General features: G+C 36.2%; 1 protein-coding gene across 2 annotated transcripts; it reads right to left on the bottom strand.

The window, feature by feature from the left end:
• Positions 1 to 19,925: 19,925 nt before the first annotated feature.
• Positions 19,926 to 23,446, bottom strand: LOC143582202 (protein NRT1/ PTR FAMILY 6.2-like). 2 transcript variants are annotated; one of them, XM_077064823.1, is made up of 5 exons: positions 23,421 to 23,446; positions 23,202 to 23,304; positions 22,495 to 22,712; positions 21,414 to 21,955; positions 19,926 to 20,849 (listed from the first exon to the last, which is right to left on the bottom strand). In XM_077064823.1, the coding sequence occupies exons 1-5, from the start codon at positions 23,421 to 23,423 to the stop codon at positions 19,994 to 19,996; spliced, it is 1,722 nt and encodes a 573-aa protein (XP_076920938.1). In that variant the 5' UTR covers positions 23,424 to 23,446; the 3' UTR covers positions 19,926 to 19,993. The 2 variants fall into 2 exon arrangements, with proteins under 2 accessions (XP_076920938.1, XP_076920937.1); XM_077064822.1 differs by lacking the exon at positions 23,421 to 23,446 and having other exon boundaries at positions 23,202 to 23,386.
• Positions 23,447 to 23,678: the final 232 nt, after the last annotated feature.

Below are 23,678 nucleotides of genomic sequence, written 5' to 3'. Positions count from 1 at the left end.
TGTACCCATCAATGACACGCAATGCATGTCATTAAAGGCCTTTTTTTCTAGTAATGTATATATATATATATATATATATATATATATATATATATATATATATATATATATATATATATATATATTTATATCAGACTAAACTAATCAAGATTCCTAAACGAATCCCCAAATTCGTATATGAACCCAATATCCCTAATGTCTTAAGACTATTTTCTTCGTTTAGAGCAGCGATTTTATTCTAGCATATATACTTGTTTAGGATAATCCGTTACGATTTTCCACCCTGTTCGATCAACTCATTTAGACTATCATCAATTCCACTCTATTATCCATGTGAGTATTCATACCCCTTTTTACGTTTTTACATTTTGGGGTGGTATATATACCTATTACCAAATCTCAACTTTTTATTTCAAGTTTGTGTAAATTACATTAAGCAATTCAATGCGATGTTTGTTGAGTGTCAAATTACGTGCTATATGTTTATGATTACTTGTTAAGTGTTTATTTGCTCAATGTGTATTTATCTCAATCGCAAAGATTTATCTTATTCTCAAACTTGAGTATGATCATACCACTCTATTAATGTATGCTTGGCTTATGCTGATGTATAGGAAAACACATCCGTCTTTCGCACTTGTTTTAATAAGAAATCATGCTAAATTATAGCGTTTATCTATAGGATTTAACATGTACTTACATATTTTCATATATCCAGGTACCCGTGCATGGAAGGAGCAAAAACAAGATTAAATCATGAAGAAATGAGCGTACAAGAAAATGCATGAGGGTGAAAGAATAAAAATAGAAATTACAAATGGATTGGAAATGGAGATATTGGAAGATAATATAATAGAGGGTTGAAATACAAAGACATGGGAAGAAACGTGGAGTGGGAGCTAAAACGAATATTTTACGAGAAAACGAATAAAAAAATATGTTCAGATACGCCCCCGCGTGATGCGGGGGGGGGGGGGAAGGGGAGGGGCTAGTGAGCCTGGTCTTACGTGCCGCTTGAGGGACCCGTATGTCGGCAAATAGTTTCCAAAGCCTCATTTAAACATTTTTATCAACCCAAAACAATTCATTCAACTGTTATCCATCCCTTTGGGACCATTGGGATGATTTTGGAGTAGGAGAGATTTCAAAGAAAGAAGTTGAAGATTGGTGTCCCGTTGATTGATAAACGAGTCCCATGTTTGTGTCGTTGATTCGTATTGCTGTATCTTGTGTTTTCAAATGATGTTTGCTACTAGTTATCTTGTTTATTTATTGTTTAACATGTTTTAGGGCTAAACCCATAGTTATCTAGGCTTGTGGTGATATTTTGTTGACTGTTTGGTACTTAATCTAGTTTTCGCGTTTTGTATACAGGTTTTTGTTTAATTAAAAGTTTTTATCATTTTGTTCGATGTGTTTAATTACATATACACTTCTGGTTAAATGCTTAATATTATTCACATGCATTGTTGAATGTCTTTCGTTAGATGCACGTTACGGTTAATTAATGTATGTTTTTACTTAGTTTGTGGTTTACTGAGCTTGTTTTCCTTATAAACAACCTTGTAGCAGCCAACTAGAGGTGTGGATTCAAACCTACTTAGATATCTGACGGTTGATAGTTGTTGGGGTTGGTTGTTTGTGTTGTTAGGTTTTTACGTTTAACACTCTGAAGGAGGTTTGCCTAGAGTTACCTTAGCTCCACTGTTTACCCGTGCCCATTACACTTTTATTACACCGCCTTTACACTTAGTTGTATAGAGATAGTGAAACCGACGGGTAATCTGTTTTTTTAGGATAATTAGTCAAATTTGGTGATAATAACAGGTGAACCACTAAGCCGGTGCGTTTAAACGACCTTTTGGGTTTCCTCTTAGGTGACACCTGGTGAGTGATCAGGGATCCATTGGGTTTCCTAGGGTGTCGTATCATTAGATAAAGCCAAGCCGTCACAATTCCTATAACCGATAAAGCCAAGCCGTCACAATTCGGAATCCTTGTCTAGGAAATCGTTTCTTGTATTTGAATTCTTATAAGTCTTAAGTTTGTTAATTTGATTTCCTAGTTAATCTATATAAATTAGTTAATTGTTTAATCAGTAAAAGCATTAAGTTCTTAGTTAGAGTCTAGTTAAGGTGTCGCTAGTGTCCTTTGTGTTCAATATTCGAACTTCATTACGCTTCACTAAAGTCGATAGGTACCCTTTCCTGTTTAATGGTTTAGCATTATGAGAGTCTAGGTTTTTAAATTTAAAACTATAGTGTCTAGGTTAGATTAAAGTTTTTATAAATCACTTTTAGCACATCATATGCCAACGAAAATGAATACGTGTCTATTTATTTTTGTCTATTCATATACGTTTGGCTTGTGCTAACGACAATGAATACACATCTGTTTATTTATCGGTTTACATTTTTCATATATGCTTGTATTTACACCTACCACATGCGAATTGCATGATTTTCATGATTATATATATTACAAACCAATGTTTACTCAACAACTACCTGTAGCTGACCCTTTTATTTTGATAAGTGTTAGTGGTACAACTGTTTGATGCCAGTTCAATATTTAAGATCATTAGTTGGATTTTAGGTTATTAATTATAAAAGGACATTATTTGTGTTTATTCCTCAAGTTTGAACTATGTGTAATATGGGACTATGAAATTAATATGGATAAATATTGTCATTTTAATGGTGTCAATGTGTGATGAACAATCTAGATTACGCCTTGATGTATAATCCGTCATCGGTCGGGGTATGACACATGTTACGCCCACCCATGGCTATAAGCTACGACCAGCCCCACACCAAAATCTCCAAATTTTTATTTTCTATAGGTTCCGATCCCCCGGTTGCTTCTCTTCACCTACAACTTAATTATCAACATTATGAATACTCTGAAAGAGCTCATTTAAGCACCGAACACCACACACATAAAAGATCTTAAAGTAATTGTGTTTGGCATAAATAAATAACCATAATGCACGATATTAAACACTAAAAGCATATTCTCTTACCCATTCATCAAGACTCTAAACAACAGAAAAAAAAGGTACAAAAAATACATAAGTAGTAAGCTACTACTGAAAATTGTATGGACGAAAAATACAATAATACTATCAAAACCATCATATAGAGAGAAGGCATATAATATGATAGCATGTAAATATCACCACAAGAAAAAATAAAGTTTTTATGAGAAAATTATAAAAAATAACCACCCCCCCCCTCCCTAAAATTCCTTAACCATAATTCTACATCTTCACGAGCTTATATACACACAGGAGTTATTTAAAATTTTAAAAATGTTATTAGTAGGTTCGACTCATCAATGAAATTATTTACACTAGATCAAATACCTTGGAAATAGAAACACAAATCAATGGGTACACAATCTAAGATTTTGTGTCTGTCCTTTTCTAATAATGAATGTGTCGAAATTAAGCCATATGCCTCCCAAACAAATAAAGAATCTCATAAAGCATACCATAGTTCATTCTCTTATCTATGTCTCTAAGATACATCAATATCATTGTGTATCTTTCACTACTGTCACTTCATAGGCATTCCCATCCAAGCATTAATTAAACAAACAGCTTAATATTACAATAACATAACATGATTTAAAACAAGAGTTGAGAGTCAATTTGTTACATTAGCTTATCTTTTCTGTAAAATAAAATAAAATGAATTTTTCAGTAAGCAATCGAACTATTATACAACGATTGACTTAGAGGCTATGAGTATAATGCAAATTCTGAGGGGCACACCAGAGGGTGTGAGTTATATTCCCATTAAAGAGCCTGGCGAGGTACAAACATTGATTCAGCCAGCCGTACAACATCCACCTCAACAGGCTAGGCAAGTTGCTACCAATGTTGCCGAAATTGTTGTATATGGTAGCGACGCATTGACCAGTTTTATTCGGCGGTCATACCAACGTCAGGAATGGATGATGTTTGATATATATAAAAATATACATCTTTATGCATAAAATAATCTCCAAAATAACATATTTAATTATAATATTCAGTTCAAATATTTATTATGTTGTTTTTTAATTTTAGGGCTATTCCAATCTCAAAGGAAGAAACGAAGGGATACATGAAGAAAAATTAAGAAATTGTGTATCAGTTAGGAAAACACGCCCCCTTGCCTCTACAACCACGCCCCCGTGGCCATCTTTCCATGAAAAGACAAAATTCGATGAACAAAACATGGGGTCGAGCCTTAGCAACCATGCCCACGTAGTCACCTTTCCAATCTTTTTGGTGAGTTAAACTTAACTTATTTTCTTGTAACGCCCGTTAATTCCGGTTTAAAGAATTAAAGCTTGTAGAGTATGTATAATTCTCGGGATTTATCCGACGTTTCTCGGAAGCCTTTGCGTCATCTCGGTACGTTAAACCATTTAACTTTCTTTCCATTTTGCCTTACACTTCAATTTGGAGGGGCTTGGATGTAACTATTTTTATTATATCATAAAACAATTAACCTAACCCTAAAACCCTTTCTAGCGGCCGATCGGAAGAGAGACTCCCCCCTGCTCGAAAATCTTCTGTCCAGCCAAGTTTGATCCGTAAAAACTTCAATTCAAGGTCGGTTTTATGATTCCCCATGTCTTTTACACCTTAATTGATCATATTAACGCGCTTATTGGTCGTTAAGGTTGAGTTTTGATGATAACAGTTTGCTGACAGATTCATATACGTTTATTGTAGGCTCTGTAACGCGATGATAATCCATTGTTTTTGATCGATTCTTGATTCCATGATGTTCTACTTTGAGTCTAGTTTCCAGAAAGGTATGATACGTAATTTTTGGACCAGATTTGAATAGTTTTTATGACTTTATAAAATCGAGTGTCAAAGCTGATGCGGGATGACGGATTCTGGTATGTCTTCCCGATGTCATAACCTTTTTTCGACAGGTCCAAATTGGTTGGTCCACTTCTGGAAGTTAGTATTTTGAGTTAGGAACCAAACCCAATTGGAATTGTTTAATTTGGTTTGGTAATGAATTTTATTAAAATAAAACCATTTTGTTTCACACTGAAATAGCTGCATGTACCTTGCTGTGTTGGAAGAATTTTTATAATTTTTTTGTGTAATAGAAAAATATAATAAAAATATTTTTATAAACCTAAGACATTTATTAAATTCTGGTAAAAATTTAATAATTTATTTAAAAGGTTATCATATGTCATTAAATGCATATTTTCATGCTAAAATCTACACGTTTTACTCGTTATTGATCGATAAGTTCGTTTTAGGCTTAACCAGTGGATGTTCAATTGTGTTCTTGTCGGGGCTGTTTGAAGTGAGTTTTTGCACCACAATCTTCCTAGGTATGTCCCGGATATCATACTTAAAGATCATGTTCATAGGTGTTCGTTAAGTTGATCAACTAGTTGTAGTTTGATTGTTATGTTCGGTTGTCTAGAATTGTAGTTTGACGCGTTTAACGCGAGGGTTGAAGTGATTAACGACCAATTCAGCTCGGGGACACTTGGTTTGATTTACGGGCTGTTCAAAATTCATTTTTATAAGTTATGGGGCTGGATTGGTTGTCGGTTACTCCAACGGGTCGGTACAACGCACAATTGTGTTTATTGAATAGTTGGTGCGTTGTACTTGCGGGTTATCGACCCATTTGACTCGTGTGGCGTCGTGTGGACTTGTTGGCTGTGATTTTTTCATAATGGGTCCAAACGGGGCTGAGTTGGATGTTAACGGCCTAAACGACTCCTAAACGCGCGTGTTGGTGCCACCTAGTGCTCCCGGGGGCAAATTGGGAATTCTTTATTCCCGGGAGTACCTAAGGGTCGTTTTGGTGAATGTGAGACCTGGGGGCTGTTGTGATTAGGGCCAAGAGAAATGTACTTGTGTAATAAATAAATCATATGGACGATTTATATTTTATGAGAGAACATTACATAGTGTTATTTAAGTTGGTTAAATAACAATATGTAAACATAATTAACCTTGCATGTTTATTAAGTTGTGTAACTTTAAATTCTAAAAGTTTACATAACATTTTTTTTATAACAAAGTTTTATGTTATAAAAGGGTTTTTAAAATTTTGAACATGAGAACGGAGAGGTGGCCGCCCCCCCCCCCCTCCTTTTTCTCTCTTCAATATTTTATTATTATTCTCCACTTAGTGGAGGCATGCAAGTGATTCCATTGGTTCTATGGGAGGTGCCAATTGTGAAAGATTTATGTGTTTCTTTCTTTCATTCATCTCTCATAACTTACACAACATTCATACAACACAAGACTAGGGGAAAAATCCTCTACTCTTTCTTCCTCTCTTCCTTTCTTTAGACGGCCAAGAGCAAGGGACTAAGGAGTGTTGTCAAGTGTTACCAAATTCTAGCTACAAGTGGTGTTTGTTGGAAAGCTTGGGGTATGCTAGCTTGAGGAGCTTCATATTTAAGTTCTTGCCTTCTTCATCATCATCTCCTTCCTCTTCCATGGATTTTAAAGGTAGCTTTAACATGCATGGACTTAAGGTGACATGCATGTGTTGGATAGTATGTATTTCGTATTTATAGTGACATGCATGACTTGGTTTTGCATGTGTAAAATAGGTTTTATACATATGAAATTAACAAGATTTAAAACAAACTTCCGCTACATTTTTTTATAAACTTGGGATTTTATGACTTTGATAATCTTGTTAAAACCCAACAATGGCATCAAGAGCCGCTTATACGGATGCATGCTTCATTAGACCCAAAAATTTTCGGGTTTATGGTGGGGTTTTACCATATGGCCGAAAATTTTAGGGGTTTTGGTTACCCCATGGTGTTTCAAGGTTATACTTTACATGCATGTGGTAATCTTGAAAAACTAAGTCATTTGGATGATTGATTGTGTTGTTTGGACAAAACTCGGGACTTTCGGTTCTGTCAAGTTTGGCCGAAAGTTTCAAGGGGTAAAGGGGAACCATTTGGGTCTTGTATTATTGCATATATGGATATGTATTGGATGTTCATAACCTAGCCATGGCCTTGTGTTTGGTTGAATGTTTGTCTTGATTGTTTGTTCATTCAATATGGTTGTAATATTAATTTGGGTTTGTAATCTATTTATTCTTTCAATTTGTTTGTAATAATAAGTAGATTAGGAGCATTTCTTTTACAAGAAAAATGTATTAGGATCTGTTTTGTAAAAGAAGATGCAAGGAAGAGAGCCCAAATAAAATGATGGTGACCACAACACGGGGGTGAACACTTGGAGTATTTGGATGCGGGATCAAGTGGGAGTTCACCTACACAAGTTCATGTCCTTTTGAGTCCCTTAGGAGAGACCTTTTGACACACTTGACTTCAATAAACAAGTGTGGTCAACATTAGGAGGCTATGGTTATAAACTTATGGTTGTGTATTTTATGCTTGCATGGTTGATTTACTTTTGTTTGTATGTTATTACAATTTAGATTGTTAACTACTTAAATCAACAACTAGCATAAAATTGGTTCCTTAGAAATCATTAGGTAATAAAAATTGGTTTTATTAATGTATAATGATTTCATAATAAAATGGGTTTTATTAATAGGAACTTTGAAAAATGGGTTTTCAACTAAGTACATACATTTGAATGCATGCAAATGAAAGGTACATAAAAGGTTTTCCAATCTAGAATTTTGAAAAATAAAATCCCTTTTATAAAATAAGTTGAACACCATCCTTTTATACGACAATCGAATCACTTGGGAACTCGGTGTGGGATAAAGGTCACCTAACCGCATTAGAGGAAACTTGTGAGTTTGAGGTAGGTTTGCCCTATTTGTGGGATAAAGGTCACCTAACCACTTGTATGTGTAAACTCACACGTGTGTGTAAGTAGGATGACTTAAATTGGAAACCATGTGAATAGGGTCACCGAAGCATGGTGTACAATGGTGTTTATGGGATTAAACATGCCGACTAAACATAAGATGTTTAACCGATCCTATAAAACTAGAAGTTGCAAAGGGTTGCAATCGTCAAATGTTAACTACCTTGTTAATTAAATAGTAGGATAAAGGTCACCTAGCTACTATTTGAATGTAATGTTGGGTTCTAGATTTTAATCATTAATTGTCTAGGAGACATAAAGGGTATTAACGATTAAAATTAATTGATATCGAAAATACTAAAATTGAGCTTTGTTATGTTTGTAGATGGCCACAATCAACAATCCACCTAACGTTATTATTCCACCCGTCAATAACCTATAACTAAGATCTATGCTTGACAAGGATCGTCTAAACTATACCAACTTTATGGATTGGTATTGAAACTTGAGAATCGTTCTCAAGAAAGAAAGGGAAAAGGAAAAGTGGAACCACCTAAACCAAAGAAGCTAAAGGTTAGCTCGGAGGATCCATGCTTTGGATGTGGAGAGATTGGGCATTCGATGAGAAATTGTCCAACCCATCTTAAAGAGTTGAAAGCTAAGAGGGATACGGGGCAAACCTCGGGTACAACTTTCATGATTCATGTTGATCTTAATATTATTTCCTCTAACACATGGGTATTGGATACCAGATGTGGAACTCATATTAGCAATTTATTGCAGGGGTTCATGGGAAATGAAGGATTTAAGAAATGAGATATTAGTCTCTTCATGGGCAACGGAGCAAAGGTTATTGTCGAAGCCTGAGGAGACTACACATTAAAGCTTCCAAATGGTTTGGAAGTTATTTTGAAAGACATTTTATATACTCCTAGTTTGACTAGGAAAATTATCTTCGTTTCTTTGTTAAGACAATGTGGTTTTGATTTAATGTTTGTGGACAATGGAATTTATGTTTTCATGAATAATGTCTTTTATTTTAAAGCAATGCCGTCTAATGGCATTTATGAAAGTTCGTGATAACACATCCTTTGATAACATGTTGTACTAATCAAGCACCAAGAGACTCAAAATGGATCTGAGTAAGACTTATCTTTGGCATTGTCGCCTTGGTCATATAAACAAAGATCGTATACATACACTTCAAAAGAATGATCTTTTGGAATCAAATGAAGATGATTCATTTGATAAGTGTGAGTCTTGTTTACTTGGAAAGATGACCGAGAACCCCTTTAGTGGAACAAACAAAGAGGCAAAAGACTTATTGGGTATCATACATTCGGATGTATGTGGTCCCTTTAAGGCAATGACAAGGAATGGTGAAAGATACTTCATTACTTTTATCGACGATTATTGTCGTTATGGGTATGTGTACTTGTTAAGACACAAAGATGAAGCCTTTGAAATGTTCAAAGTCTTCCAAAATGAAGTACAAAATCAACTCGATAAAACCATCAAAGTACTTCGTTTGGATAGAGGAGGTGAATATCTAAGTGATGCTTTCCGAGATCATCTTAGAAGTTGTGGGATTATCTCACAACTTACTCCACCCGGAACACCACAACACAATGGTGTGTCCGAAAGGAGGAATCGAACCTTATTAGATATGGTTCGATCTATGATGGCTAGAAGCACATTGCCTCTCTTATTTTTGGGTTTCGCTTTGCTCTCCGCGGCCCGTATTCTAAATATGGCCCCAACCAAGAAAGTGGACAAGACACCTTTTGAAATATGGAATGGAAGGGCTCCATCATTATCATATTTAAAGGTATGGGGTTGTGAGGCTTATGTCAAAAACAACACCCAAAACAAACTTGAAAGTCGATCCACTAAGTGTATCTTTGTAGGATATCCCAAGGACTCCATGGGATATTATTTCTACAACCCAACCGAGCAAAAGGTATTTGTTGCTCGAAAGGCCGAGTTCATAGAAACTAAGTTCCTTATGGAAGGTACTAGTAGAACGGTGGAACTCGAGGAGGATCGAGAACCACAAGCCGATACACATTTGGTTGATACTAGCAATCAACAAGAGGTTGTTGAAAATGATCAAATGGTTGATCAAGACACACAAAACGTTCGCAAGTGCGGTAGAATTAGTCATCCACCCGAAAGATATGGATTTTTCATGGATGGATGCTATGTGGTAGATTCGGATGAATCCACCACATACCGTGATGCAATAACACAATCCGATTGTGACAAATGGCTTGACGCCATGAACGTTGAGATGCAATCCATGCATGACAACCAAGTGGGATTTGGTTGTACCACCTCTTAATTCCAAACTGGTTGGAACTAAGTGGGTTTTCAAGAAGAAAACTGATATGCATGGAAACTTGGATACTTATAAAGCAAGACTTGTAGCAAAAGGTTTCACTCAAACTCAAGGGGTTGACTATGATGAAACTTTTTCTCCCGTAGCAATGCTAAAGTCTATTAGGATATTGTTTGCCATAGCCGCATATTATGACTATGAGATATGGAAAATGGATGTCAAAACCACCTTTCTAAATGGGCATCTTGAGGAAGATGTCTATATGGTTCAACCCGAAGGTTTTGTCGATCCACAACATCCTAACAAGGTATGCAAGTTAAATAAATCAATCTATGGATTGAAACAAGCATCTAGAAGTTGGAATCACCGATTTGATGAAGAAGTTAAGAAATTTGGGTTAATCAAGAATGGTGATGAAGCTTGTGTGTAGAAGAAAGCTAGTGGGAGCATCATTACCTTCTTAGTATTGTATGTTGATGACATACTATTATTTGGGAATGACATTCCAACCATGGAAGGGGTAAAAGCATGGCTTGGAAGTTGTTTTTCTATCAAGGATCTTGGTGAAGCCGCCTATATTTTGGGAATAAAGATCTATAGGGATAGATCAAGGTGGTTGATAGGTTTAAACCAAAGTGCATACATTGACAAAATCTTGAAAAGGTTTAAGATGGAGAACTCTAAGAGATGTTTGGTACCTATTCAAAGAGGAACAATATTGAGTGCATTTCAATGTCCAAGCTCAAAGGATGAGCAAGATAAAATGAATGGAATACCATACACATCGGCTATTGGATCCATCATGTATGCAATGGTATGCACTAGACCGGATGTGTCATGCGCTTTAAGCATGACAAGTAGATTCCAACATAATCCAGGAATTAGCCATTGGATGGCGGTTAAGAGTATAATGAAATACCTTAGAAGGACTAAGGACATGTTTCTTCTAATATACGGTTCGGGTGAGGAGGAAGTCGTTGTAAAAAGTTACACGGATGCGAGTTTCCAAACCGATCGAGATGATTCCAGATCACAATCGGGATATGTTTCGTTATGAATGGTGGGGCAGTCTCTTGGAAGAGCTCAAAACAAGATGTGGTAGCTTTGTCCACCCCGGAATCGGAATACATCGCTACCTCATTGGCAGCTCAAGAAGCTGCGTGGATTAGAAAATTCATTGCCGACCTAGGGGTAGTCTGTATCATTCAGGACCCTCTAGAGATCTTTTGTGACAACGAGGGTGCGATTGCTCAAATCAAGGAACCTTGTGCACATCAAAAGATGAGGCCCATTGAGCGGAGGTTCAACTATATAAGGGATGAAGTTGAAAAGGGAAAGATATGTATTCGCAATATTCACACTGATCAAAACATTGCGGATCCACTCACGAAGCTCCTTGAAAGGCCAAAGCATGAGGGTCATACTTGTGCCTTAGGACTTCGGTATTCTAGTGATTGGATATGATCGAATTTTGTATTTAGATCTCGGAACAATTGTTATTTTGACTCATTCATATGATTATGGTTTATGATTATGACATTTTGAGTTATGTTCCATTTTAGCATGTTTAAACCCGTGAATAATTTACTTATTCTAAATGTCCATAGTCGCTCATATTTGTGGTAACAAATATGAAGGTAAGACTATTATGAACTTGGATTGGTGGATATTCATGGGATATGAATATAGAGCAAGGGTTGCTGCCCAGGTTCATAGATATTTATGGGTTATAAATATTGGACTGACCCGCTCTCAAATGTTACTACATGGAATCCTTGTGATTGACCATAAGTAAATTTGAGTAAAGGCGAATATCATAGTATCCTCCGACCTGAGATACATATTGGGTCTTGATATTCACCGAATATTGTGCTTTGACTTAGTTCTTCGCTGCTATGAAACATTAAAGTACATAAGTCTAAGATCAGGTATGGTACAAGGTGATTGTGAGAGACATATGTAGTCAAGAGGGGATTTGTCCCTCTTATTCGTTGAGAGTAAGATGTCTAAGGACTGATAAGTTAAATCAACAGAGAATGATCACTCTGTGTCTCTAGATTTGACATGACATCTGTGGCAAAAGGATAAATGATAGATGTACCTAAATCATTTCAAGTAAGGGACTTGAAGGGGATGATGTTATTGAATGGCACTTCGTCATGCGTATTAGGGGTAGTAAACCGTAGTTAGATGGTATTTGCTACTTGCATCAATCTTCTATGTATCTTGTGCAAGTGGGAGATTGTTGGACTCGGTATGCCCAAGACACATATTATTATTGATGTGGCTAGTACGTCATGATCCAAGCCGGGTCATACCCAATAACAAGCTAGACAAACACCAATTATATTTGTTTATAAATGATATGATCATAAGTAAATAAATATTGACACTTATGTTATTCAGAAAGGGGTTTCTAAATACAATGTACTTGTGTAATAAATAAATCATATGGATGATTTATATTTTATGAGAGAACATTACATAGTGTTATTTAAGTTGGTTAAATAACAATATGTAATCATAATTAACCTTGCATGTTTATTAAGTTGTGTAACTTTTAATTATAAAAGTTTACATAACATTTTGTTTATAACAAAGTTTTATGTTATAAAAGGGTTTTTAAAATTTTGAACATGAGAACGGAGAGGTGGCCGCCCCCCCCCCCCCCTCTTTCTCTTTTCAATATTTTATTATTATTCTCCACTTAGTGGACGCATGCAAGTGATTCCATTGGTTCCATGGGAGGTGGCAATTATGAAAGACTTATGTGTTTCTTTCTTTCATTCATCTCTCATAACTTACACAACACAACATTCATGCAACACAAGACTAGAGGAAAAATCATCTACTCTCTCTTCCACTCTTTGGACGGCCAAGAGCAAGGGACCAAGGAGTGTTGTCAAGTGTTACCAAATCCTAGCTACAAGTTGTGTTTGTTAGAAAGCTTGGGGTATGCTAGCTTGAGGAGCTTCATATTCAAGTTCTTGCCTTCTTCATCATCATCTCCTTTCTCTTCCTTGGATTTGAAAGGTAGCTTTAACATGCATGGACTTATAGTGACATGCATGTGTTAGATAGTATGTATTTCATATTTGGATCCGGACTTGGGTTTTGTATGTGTAAAATAGGTTTTATACATATGAAATTAACAAGATTTAAAACAAATTTCCGGTGCGTTTTTTATAAAATTAGGATTTTATGACTTTGATAATCTTGTTAAAACCAACAAATATACTTTGAAGTTCATGTACAATGCATAGGCCAAAAAGTGACGAATGGCCTCAAATGTAACAATGAGAGCATAAAATTCATCGTAATCAAGAACTTCACGTTGAGAGAAGCCTTGCACCAATGATCTAGCTTTATTTCTTGTAATCACCCCTTCATCATCCTTTTTATTCCGAAACAACCATCTTGTCCCGATCGGTTTCTTGTTCTCCATCTTTTTGACCAGCTTCAAAACGTTTAGCATCTTGAACTATAATAGTTCCTCTTGCATGGATTCGACACAGGAACTCTCTTTCAGAGCCATCTTGTAATCTTTTGGTTCAACATACGATATAAAACATGTAAAAAGACACTGCTTAATGGTACCAGATTGGCTTCGCGTTTGGATGCCGGCTGAGGGAGATCCAATGATGTTTTCTATAGGGTGAGATCAGTGAATCGTCATTTGAGGAGTTGGATCAACTTGCTAAATAGGATCTGCCTGAATCTCCACGGTCAGGCTTTCTACAGGATTGAATATGTTGGGAGCATTGATCAGAACATTAGTGGCTGGTTGAACAGTGTGTGGCTGATCAACCACGTGTTCTTGGGCACTGGGACCATCCAATAGATTCTCCATGAACGGAACAACAATTTCAGGAACCAAGGTAGAGTCAATGCTATTAGAAACACCAGTAGGAACTTCATTTGCACCAGTCTCTTCAACAGCAACTTGGATATAATCTGATGAGGGAGGTATGGGAATAGATTCGACCACACTAGGTTCTGCCTGAAGATTCACTACAGGCTCAGTCTGATTTGGATCAACGTTGTCAGCTGACATGAATGAACAGAATCAGAAGCATCTTTAACGTTTACCATATCTGACGTATCTGCTGGCTGTAGTAATGGATCAACTGCAGCAAGTTGAGGAGCTGCAAGCAACACGTTTCTATTAGAGGGACCAGCAGATAGATGGACATCATCTAAACAGTTTAACACATAGTGCATTAGAACTTACTGAGATACTATAGCATGGACTAGAGCAGTTGCAACAGGATGGGTAGAAATACATCAAAACTGATTAAGCAAACCATCATAATCAAATAGCTAGTTGGATTCCATGTGTGCGTCTGTCGGGTTAACCTCTTACTATTCAACGTTGAATAATTGCACAATCTCTTTGGTTTTCTTATTATAAACGTGATAAGCACATTTGTTGGCAGGATATCCAACAAGGTAGCACTCATCGACCTTCTCGGCAAACTTTCGAGCTGAGTTGGAATTTGTATGAAGCAAAGTGCATGGACATCCAAATGTCTTGAAATAGTTAACTTTTGGCTTCGTCCTGTAATAGAATTCGTAAGGAGTCTTGTTTAGACATTTGTTCAGTAGCATAGGTTCTGAATGAAGCAACCTGAATTAATTGCTTCACCCCATAAAAACAAAGGAAGCTATGAGTATGAGAGCATTTTTCTGGCAGCTTCGATCAGTGTTCGGTTACATCATTAGCAACTCCGTTTTTTATGGAGTGTATGGAGCATTGAACTGGTGATTAATCCCCTTTGAGTGGCAAAATCATCAACAGCTTTGTTGTAGAATTCGATTCCATTGTCACTTCTAATACACTTGACTCGCTTGTCAGTTTGATTCTCAACAAGCGTCATGAATCTGATCAAGAATTGCGTGGTTTCATCCTTGTGCCCAAAAAGAAAAGTTCAGCTGAAACGTGAAAATTCATCAGTAACAAGACAGTAGGCTTTTCGCCCTCGTGGCTGAGGTTGAATAGGACCAAACAAATACATATGTAATAGCTGAAGACTGGAATTAACTGAACTGACGGTTTTGGGCCTGTGAGAGAGCTTGTGTTGCTTGCATTGAGAGCATGAAAGACTTTTTCAATGCAAGAGAGTTTTAGCAGGCAAGCCCCTCACATGCTTATCTTTTACCAGTTTGTTTAAATTCTTGAAGTTGACATGACCCAGATGTCGATACCAAAGAGATGAATCGTTCTTCGAGGATTTTGATATTAGATATGAAGCAGTTCTGTGTGAATATGAACTTCTCATATCTAATATATATATGCATCATTATGTCTCAGGGTACGCATCACTATCCATTCTTCAAGGACTTTGAAACTTGGTTTCAAGATCAAGCATTCATTTTCTATGAAAAAAGTTTAGAATTTCTTGTCGCAGATCTAAGACGCACTGATCAAGTTGTGATTGAGTTGCTCCACCAGATTGACATCGTCGAAGGTTATGGTGAACCTTCCTTCTTTTGGTTGTATTTCCTCCCACATCTCCTACAAAGGAAACATGTCTGCAATAGAACGGTTGAACAACAAATAGCAAGGACTCGTCTCCTATCATGTGTTGTTTACAGCCACTGTCTAAGTACCAAATACTGTTGACAGGCCTTCTTGACTGACCCTACACAAATGAACAACTAGTTAGACATGGTTTCTCGAGACTTAGTTATCTAGGGAAGGTTGACGAGAAAACCACCAAATTTTATTTTACTTTCTGAAATTATAAAGTGACCTGATGAGTCAGAGTCAGAAGAGCAGTCTTCATGAGTCTATGCAGAAGCATGTTTCCTATTTTTTGAAGATTTCTGGGCCATGTTCTTTTTATTTTAAAAATGAAATCCTCAGGTATTTCGACCTTAGAATCTATTTTCTCATTTTTTTGGCAGGTTTTGGACTTTTCAGTTTTCAAACCCTTTTTGGCTCTTTCCTTTTTGGTTATCCAAAAAGGTTTCTTTATTTTCTGGTTTTTGGTGGATCTCACATCCATTTCACTAGCTTGACTTTCTGCTTGATCAGTCCTTGATCTTTAGCTGATGGCAACGGCAGAACGGGACTAATTAAACTGACTTCTTAGATCCTTTTGTTGTCTGTGCCAGTTCTTTCAATGTCTTGCAAGATGAGACGGGTTACCACACACGTAGCAACACTTTCTATGACAAGCATCAGAATAATCATCAGAACGGTAATATGATTGTCTTGGTGGGAAAGGTGATCTTTGGAAAGGAACATGATTAAGCATGCTATATGGTTTGTGACCTTGATTATTGAAAACGTTGGTATAATGTGAGTTAAAATTGTTCTGTTGATGATGGCCATAGTAGTTGTTATCATAAAAATTATATGACAGAGAATGCTTTACATTTTTATGTGTTTGTGAAAATGATCTGTTGCTAGGTGGAATATACTTAGATAAAGTACTAGCTTGCTCATTTTCAAAACCTCCACCTTTTATTGAAACAACCTTAGTCTTACAATTTGATGATGAACAACTAGGTTTGTTTACATCAACCAACACAATTAAATTTTTAAAATTTTCAACACATGTTTCATCAAACATAGTTTCACAATCGCTCTCTGAAATAATATCAACCTTTTCATTCAAAATAATATGAGAAGTCCCAACATCAACGCTCTCACAATCCACATCATCTTGCGAAGATGAAGACGATGTATTTTTTCTGGAAATAGAATTGTTATTATTACAGACATAATTGTTAAATGATTTCAAATTCAAATTAGAAACAAAAGTGCAATTTGACTCTCTTTTGTTTCACAATCCATGTCACTTTTCACGAAATCACTTTCTTCTACATGACCTGCAGAACAAGACGAATCATTATTAGAACTAATGGGAACATCAATTGGATCAACAATTTTAGGAACCTTAGGAACAAAGATCTTGGGTTTTGGAACATGTCCAATATCATAGACCAATTCTTCTTTAGGTGGGGTGTTGTAACTGAAGTAGAGCATGGATGTATAATTATGATTGAATGGATCGAGGTGGAATCACGGCAAGTTCATATCTCAAACCGGTTTTTTGTTTAACACCCATCTGTGCTCCAATTATACCATTCAACTTAGCATAAGACATTTCAAATTTTTCAACAGGTAATTTTTCTTTGTGCAAGGTCTAATGGTAGAGTCTCAATTTTAGCATTTAATTCTAGTATACGTTTTTCATGAAACTCAACTAATAAATTAGACTAAAACAATTTCAAATTTAAATTTGCCATGATTAGTTTTAATTCTAGTGGTATACACCTTGTCAGCTTTTTTGTACTCACCAATTTGATATTTAATGCCTAAGTTTTCTTCAACTAAAGAGGCATTATGAGTTCTGTAACGTTCTAATTTATCTATGCATGCTTGAGAGTAAAGATGTGTGTGTACTCGGGAGTATCCGGAGTGTCGTGGTTGTCTCCTGAAGTGGAACTTGAAGAGGCTTTGTCTCCAGGCCCAAATCCCATGCCGGCAAAATTCAACGGGTTCATCAGCTCCTTGAATTGGCCTCCCCAATCCTACTTAGATGTTTCAGCGGACAGTGTAATAAGGGCCCTAGGGTTAGTGTTCCCTATGCTTGATCCTCCTTGCCCAATTCATAGACCCTTTTGTCCAGATGAACTGTTCTGCCCTACTAGCCTCTTGTCATTTCTCTTCCCACTTCTTTCTCCATCAGATACTTCAGTGATCATCACATCATCAGCATGTTGAGTTGGATTTGTGCACTCCCTTTGTATAGTGACCTGTTTCGTTGCATTTATAGCAATGGAGCTTGGCTTTATCAAACCCAATACTCTTGCTGTTGGAATCCCTAAAGTTGTTCTTTCCATATTTCTTCATGAATCATGAAATTTGTGGCATGGTGAACTATCATTGCCATATGGTACTAGATATCCATCTTCTCCATATCCTTCTCATTAATCTCGGGGGATATCTCCATGCGGTAAAGATGGTGGTAAGAGGTTTCCTTGCACCAGGTCCTCATGACTGGCCATGAATGCATGGAAACGAGCAATGTATGAGTCGTCAATCTGGGCGGGCAAGTAACTTGAACCCTTTGAACTGTTGCTAGCTGTTTTGCTGATCCCTTGAGCCTTAATCGCTTGCTCAACAGCCTTATTCACTACATCCTGGAAGGAGTTTAAAGATGATACAGGTTGGCTTGCTGAAGTCTTAAAACCATTGTTCATCTCAGATTGAGCAACATAACCTCTTACACCATCAACAATATGAACTGTTGGATGAAACTGGCTAAGAAAGGTCGTGCTTATAACAGAACCAGTAGATACACCTACATGATTAAATGATCTGACACGATTATTCAAACACAGCTTATCATCCATCTCAAATGACTTTATGGAGGAAGTCAAGTCGCTCAAAGTTGTTTTATTCAAATTTGCGGTCCTTTTAATAGTCGTTACACTACTATTCCACGTATTAGGCAATTAATTTAACAAGTTCTTGTTTACTTCCGAGTATTCAAGATTAATGCCGACACTTCTCATCTTGGTGTTAAAATTCTTAAAATGATGAATAAGGGATGTAACAGAGCGAAGTCATTAATTCTTAAATCTCCACTTAAACTTCTTAAAGTTACTGTCCTAGTTCAGAAGGTGGTTTGTTCGTTGTGCCAGCTTCATTCTCAAACACGATACATGTCTTCAATTCAGGATCTTGTGCCATTTTGACTATAAACTCAGAAAGTCAAACAGTTAGATTGTGTTAAAATCACTAAGTACAGCTGAATCACACAGGATATGCGACTGGAATGTTTTATGCGATGCGATTTGATTTCTGTCACGAACGAATCGCACAACAGATGCGATGCGATTGGTTTACCAAATGCGATGTGATTGGTTTCCAGATTTTAAGATGCAATGCGAATGAGATTTCAAATGCAATGCGTTTTATAATCCAAATGTGATGCGATTTGAATACCAAATTCAATGCAATTAGAAGACCAAATGTGATGCGATTTGAAAACTGAATGCTATGCGATTTGTTTTTCGAAGAAAAACAGATTGCCTAGGAAGCAGTTTGGTACGAATTTAAATACCTTTTTACACTGTTAAACTCAAGGAACACTTTATCAATCTCAAGCACACCTCTGAATCGATTTTTAAGCTTTCAAGTACACTATGTCAAACCCGAAACTACTTTCAACACTTGAACACACTTCGTTTTGCAAGAACACTCCTTTCAAACACATAAGCAAGACCAAAATCCAAGGTTGTGACCCAAGAACTTCAACTAGTAGAGCCAAAAGCTCCGATACCAATTGCAGGTACAGAATACGGGATCAAACAATGTGTTCTTGGATCAATCTCCTTTTGAGCTAGCGGAAATCACTCACAAGTTTACCAAGATCTCAAATCTTGTAGGAGTTTGGTTATTACCAGTTATGGAAAGGAAGGAAGTAAATGAAAGAGTTGGTGAATGGATAAGATGGTGAATATGTAAAAAAGGATATGTTATATGCATGGAAGCTTGCACTATTTATAGTGTAATTTTTATGCACACTTCTTTTATTATTTTAGCCCAATAGACTTTTACTTATAAAGATAGATGAAAGACTATTTCATTAAGTCATAAATATACAAAATATTACAAAAGTCTACATTTACAAAATAAGACCTAACACTTATACATTCTTTAAAAAACACTAACACAACTTTCTTTTCATTAATAAGTCAATTAATACAATATACAAATTTAATTCAAATCTAAGTATATATTGAATTACAAATCACACTTTCTTATTTATACTATTTGTACATTTCCAACAAGAAAACCAAAAAGAAAATGCAAATCACACACAATCATAAAACAAGTCTTCCAAAAATCAACACTTCTCCATTTCAATTTTACTTGATGACTGATCTTTCTCTTTCTTGCACCAAGCCGCACATACCAGATAAACCACAAAATTTATGCCACACAAAACCGTCAACAACCCATAAAACAAATCAAGCCTTCCATTATTAATGTTATCCGCAAGCCACCCTTTTCCATCACTGTCCCTAGTGATCTTTTTCACCACTGACACCAACAAACTACTCATGAAAAATCCTAATGACAACGTTGTCAAAAACAAACCAGTACTCATTGTCTTCATCCCTTTTGGTGACCTAGTAATAAAAAAATCAAGCTGCCCAGTGTAAATAAAAGCCTCACCAGACCCCACAAGAAAAAACTGCGGGATCAAGATGAACACACTGATCGGGAGCGGCTGATCAGGAGCCCGAACCGAGTGTGTTTTGGCCACGGACAACCTTTTCACTTCAAACACCGCAGCCGCGGCCATTCCTAGCGTCGAGAGAACCAACCCTAACCCGATTCTTTGTAAGTTGGTGAACCCGGGTGTGCCTTTCCAATTTTTCCAAAATGGGATGATGAGGCAGTCGTAGAGGGCGCATGTTAGCAAAATGGTGGTGACGAAGAAGACGGTGAGGCATCCGGCGGGGATTTGGAAACCGGAGACGGTTCGGTGCATGGTGGCGGCTTGTTCGACCGAGAAGGTGATCATTTGGGCGTAGGTTGTCCAGAAGAGGATGGTGGTGGCCCACACGGGTAAGAGTCTTATCATCATCTTTACTTCTTCTACCCTTGTTAAGGTGCACAGGTTCCATGGGTTACGAGGGTTTGAAGTGTTTTTCTCGAGATCACCTTCGGCTACTATTGCAGCTTTGTCCAAGCAACTACAAGGAAGAAACGAGCATTTATTAACATGTAAAAATTATGTAAATATAACGTTTTCATTTTAAATAAAATTGTCCAATAAAAAAGATACAAATAAAAATTTTATTTTTTTATAGGGTCAAAAGATAAGGTAAACAGAAAAGCCAATGGCTATTTTGTTCACTTTTATTTTTTTTCCCGTTATTGCGGTTCTAAAAAACGACGAAAAAAACTAAGACGAGAAAAAAAACACGATGATTAAAATTAACAAAAGACACAATTATAAATTAAAAAAAAAAAGACACAATATATCGTAAAATATGACACAATATAAAAAGAAGACACAATATTAAATAAAAAAACACAATCAACAACGAAAATAAACAAAAAACACATTGGTAAACAGAAATTCACAATGATCTTTTTTCTTCAACGATGTGTGTGTGTGTGTTTTTAACGAGAAAGACGGGAGAAACTTTATTGTTTTTTTACTTTTTTTTTTATTTTGAATTGTGATTTTTTTTATTAATTTTAGCGGTTTTTTGTGACCACAAATCCTTTTTATTAAGATGATAGTACCATACCGAAATTGGTTCGTGTGATGGATACGTGAACCCTCGGGGGTATTTTCGTGTAACAAGTCGGAATCATATGGAAGATTCATCTTTCTTTTCTTTATAGCCCCAACGATCACTTGCAAGATTTGAACTATTGGGCTTCCCTGACACTTTTTATATCGGTACCGTTTTGTCCCGTACAAAAGCACCAAGATCGCGGTGAACATCGAGACCGAACATATCCCATAAGCCCAGCTTCTACCCACTTCATCTTGTATGTACACTAGCACAGTACACGCCATTAACGTTCCCAAACTTATAAAAAAGAAGAACCTGTTGAAGAAATAAGCCATTTGTGTCTTTTCTTGTTCGTTCTTCTCATCGAATTGGTCGGTCCCAAATCCTGACACACTAGATTTCAAGCCGCCTGTCCCTATGGCGATCAGATACAATGCAAGATTCAAAATTCCCATCTGTAGACCGTTTGCTTGCTTACAGTTTTCTGATGGGTGGCATGGTGGTGGTCGTAGTTGTGGCAGCTTGGTCGACAACGACAACGCAGCTGTACCCTGAAAAAAAAAATGTATCACCAAGTTGAATTAGCCGCAAATGTTAGTGAAAGTACACCGAAACAAAGTATGCATAACACAGTCTTTTACGTGAACAAGAAAAAATTTATTTGTTTTCCAATTTTAAAAAGTTCATGATATAAGAAAATGACTGACTTACAATGTTTATTATCTCTATTGAAATTTCAATACACACATATATAAACAAAGTTCGTTTATTTACATAATCTATACGTACTGTACGTGTAATTAAGTAATGTTTATTTTATATAATCTACAACCTACATATGTGCTTGGTGAATGTTTGATAAATAATAAATATTCGAACAAATCAGTTTATCACTTTACACCAAAACGTTATAAACTAGTTAATTGTCTAGGTTTGAAGTGAGATCTTCACTTTTTTTTCTTTTTCTATTTTGTATATATAACATTAAGATTGAAGTTACGTTGTTATTTTTTGTCATAATAATTTAGTGTTTTCTAATAATTTTGTAATAAAATACACCCCTATTTATTCATATTAGTTTATGACTTACTAGAGTTTGAATAGAGGCAAAAATGACAATTGTTTTGAATCTGCCAAGAAAAGAGTCAGCTAAAAAGCCACCAAGAAGGCACAAAAGGAAAGAAGTGCCCATGAAATCAGTGACGACATTGGCTGAAGCCGAGCTCGAGAGGTGCATGGTTCCACCCAAATATGTCACCAGGTTCACTGCAATCCCCATTGTTGAAAGCCTCTCGCATATTTCGATTCCTGTTCGACCAAAAAGTCAAAAGCCAAGATTCATGTATTTGCTTAGGAATTATATAAACATTATTGATTATTTGAATCTGTGATATTGTCTATATTCATGTATTATCTACTGTTGCATTTGTAAGAAAATAAGGAACAATGATTTTTTTTAGTCATGTCGAACACTTGCGTGCCTATCCCTCGACATTACAACACCAGTATACGTCACTAATAAAGCTAGAAACTATAGCCTTTTGAGGACACAGTGGGGGGGTTCATCATTGATATTGACATGTTCATTAATTTACGGAAAACCCTATTTTTGAACAATAATTCGAAAGGTTAGTTAATAAAAGATTTAAACTTTAACCTGCATGAGAGTGGTATAATTAACAATAATAACTAGAAGAAAACCCTAATCAGTAACTTTTATTGAAATTAGTTAATTAACATCATGTATAAGCCTAGATCAATCACATGCATGATAAAATATGAAGATAATAAATTGACCTAAAATGAGGGCGGCAGGAACCCAACCGCCAGTTTTCGCCCTATCAGCAGGAAAACCTTTGTAATCTACAGCATCCGCAATGGTAAGACTCACCTTACCCTCCTGAAAACGCATATAAAGCAAAGTCTTTTAAGTATGCAACCCAAGAAAACATAAAATAAAAGTTTTCTACATCTAATTCAAGAATTAACGAGCTTGTAGTAGCTTAAGATGCTAACCATGATCTTTGCTTTCTACAAGTCTTCTAAAAATGAAAGAGTTTGGAAATATAGAAAGAGAGCATACTTCTTGTTCACCAAAGACCCTGTCTTTATATAGCCAAAAAGGTTGATCAACTTCTTGTAATAGTCAATTTCTCATGTGTGACAAATCATTATTATAGTTTTTTAACAAAGTTTAAAACTACCCTAAATACTCAAATAATTTTTTCTAAAACGGGATATCAACCGTTCATTATCATAGTCGGTAAAGATTAA

This window comes from Bidens hawaiensis, unplaced genomic scaffold (assembly GCF_021521415.1).
Source record: "Bidens hawaiensis isolate Kalapana, Puna unplaced genomic scaffold, B.hawaiensis_p1.1 tig00031491_1, whole genome shotgun sequence".
NCBI classification, from domain to species: domain Eukaryota; kingdom Viridiplantae; phylum Streptophyta; class Magnoliopsida; order Asterales; family Asteraceae; genus Bidens; species Bidens hawaiensis.
This window is presented reverse-complemented; position numbering and strand designations above follow the sequence as displayed.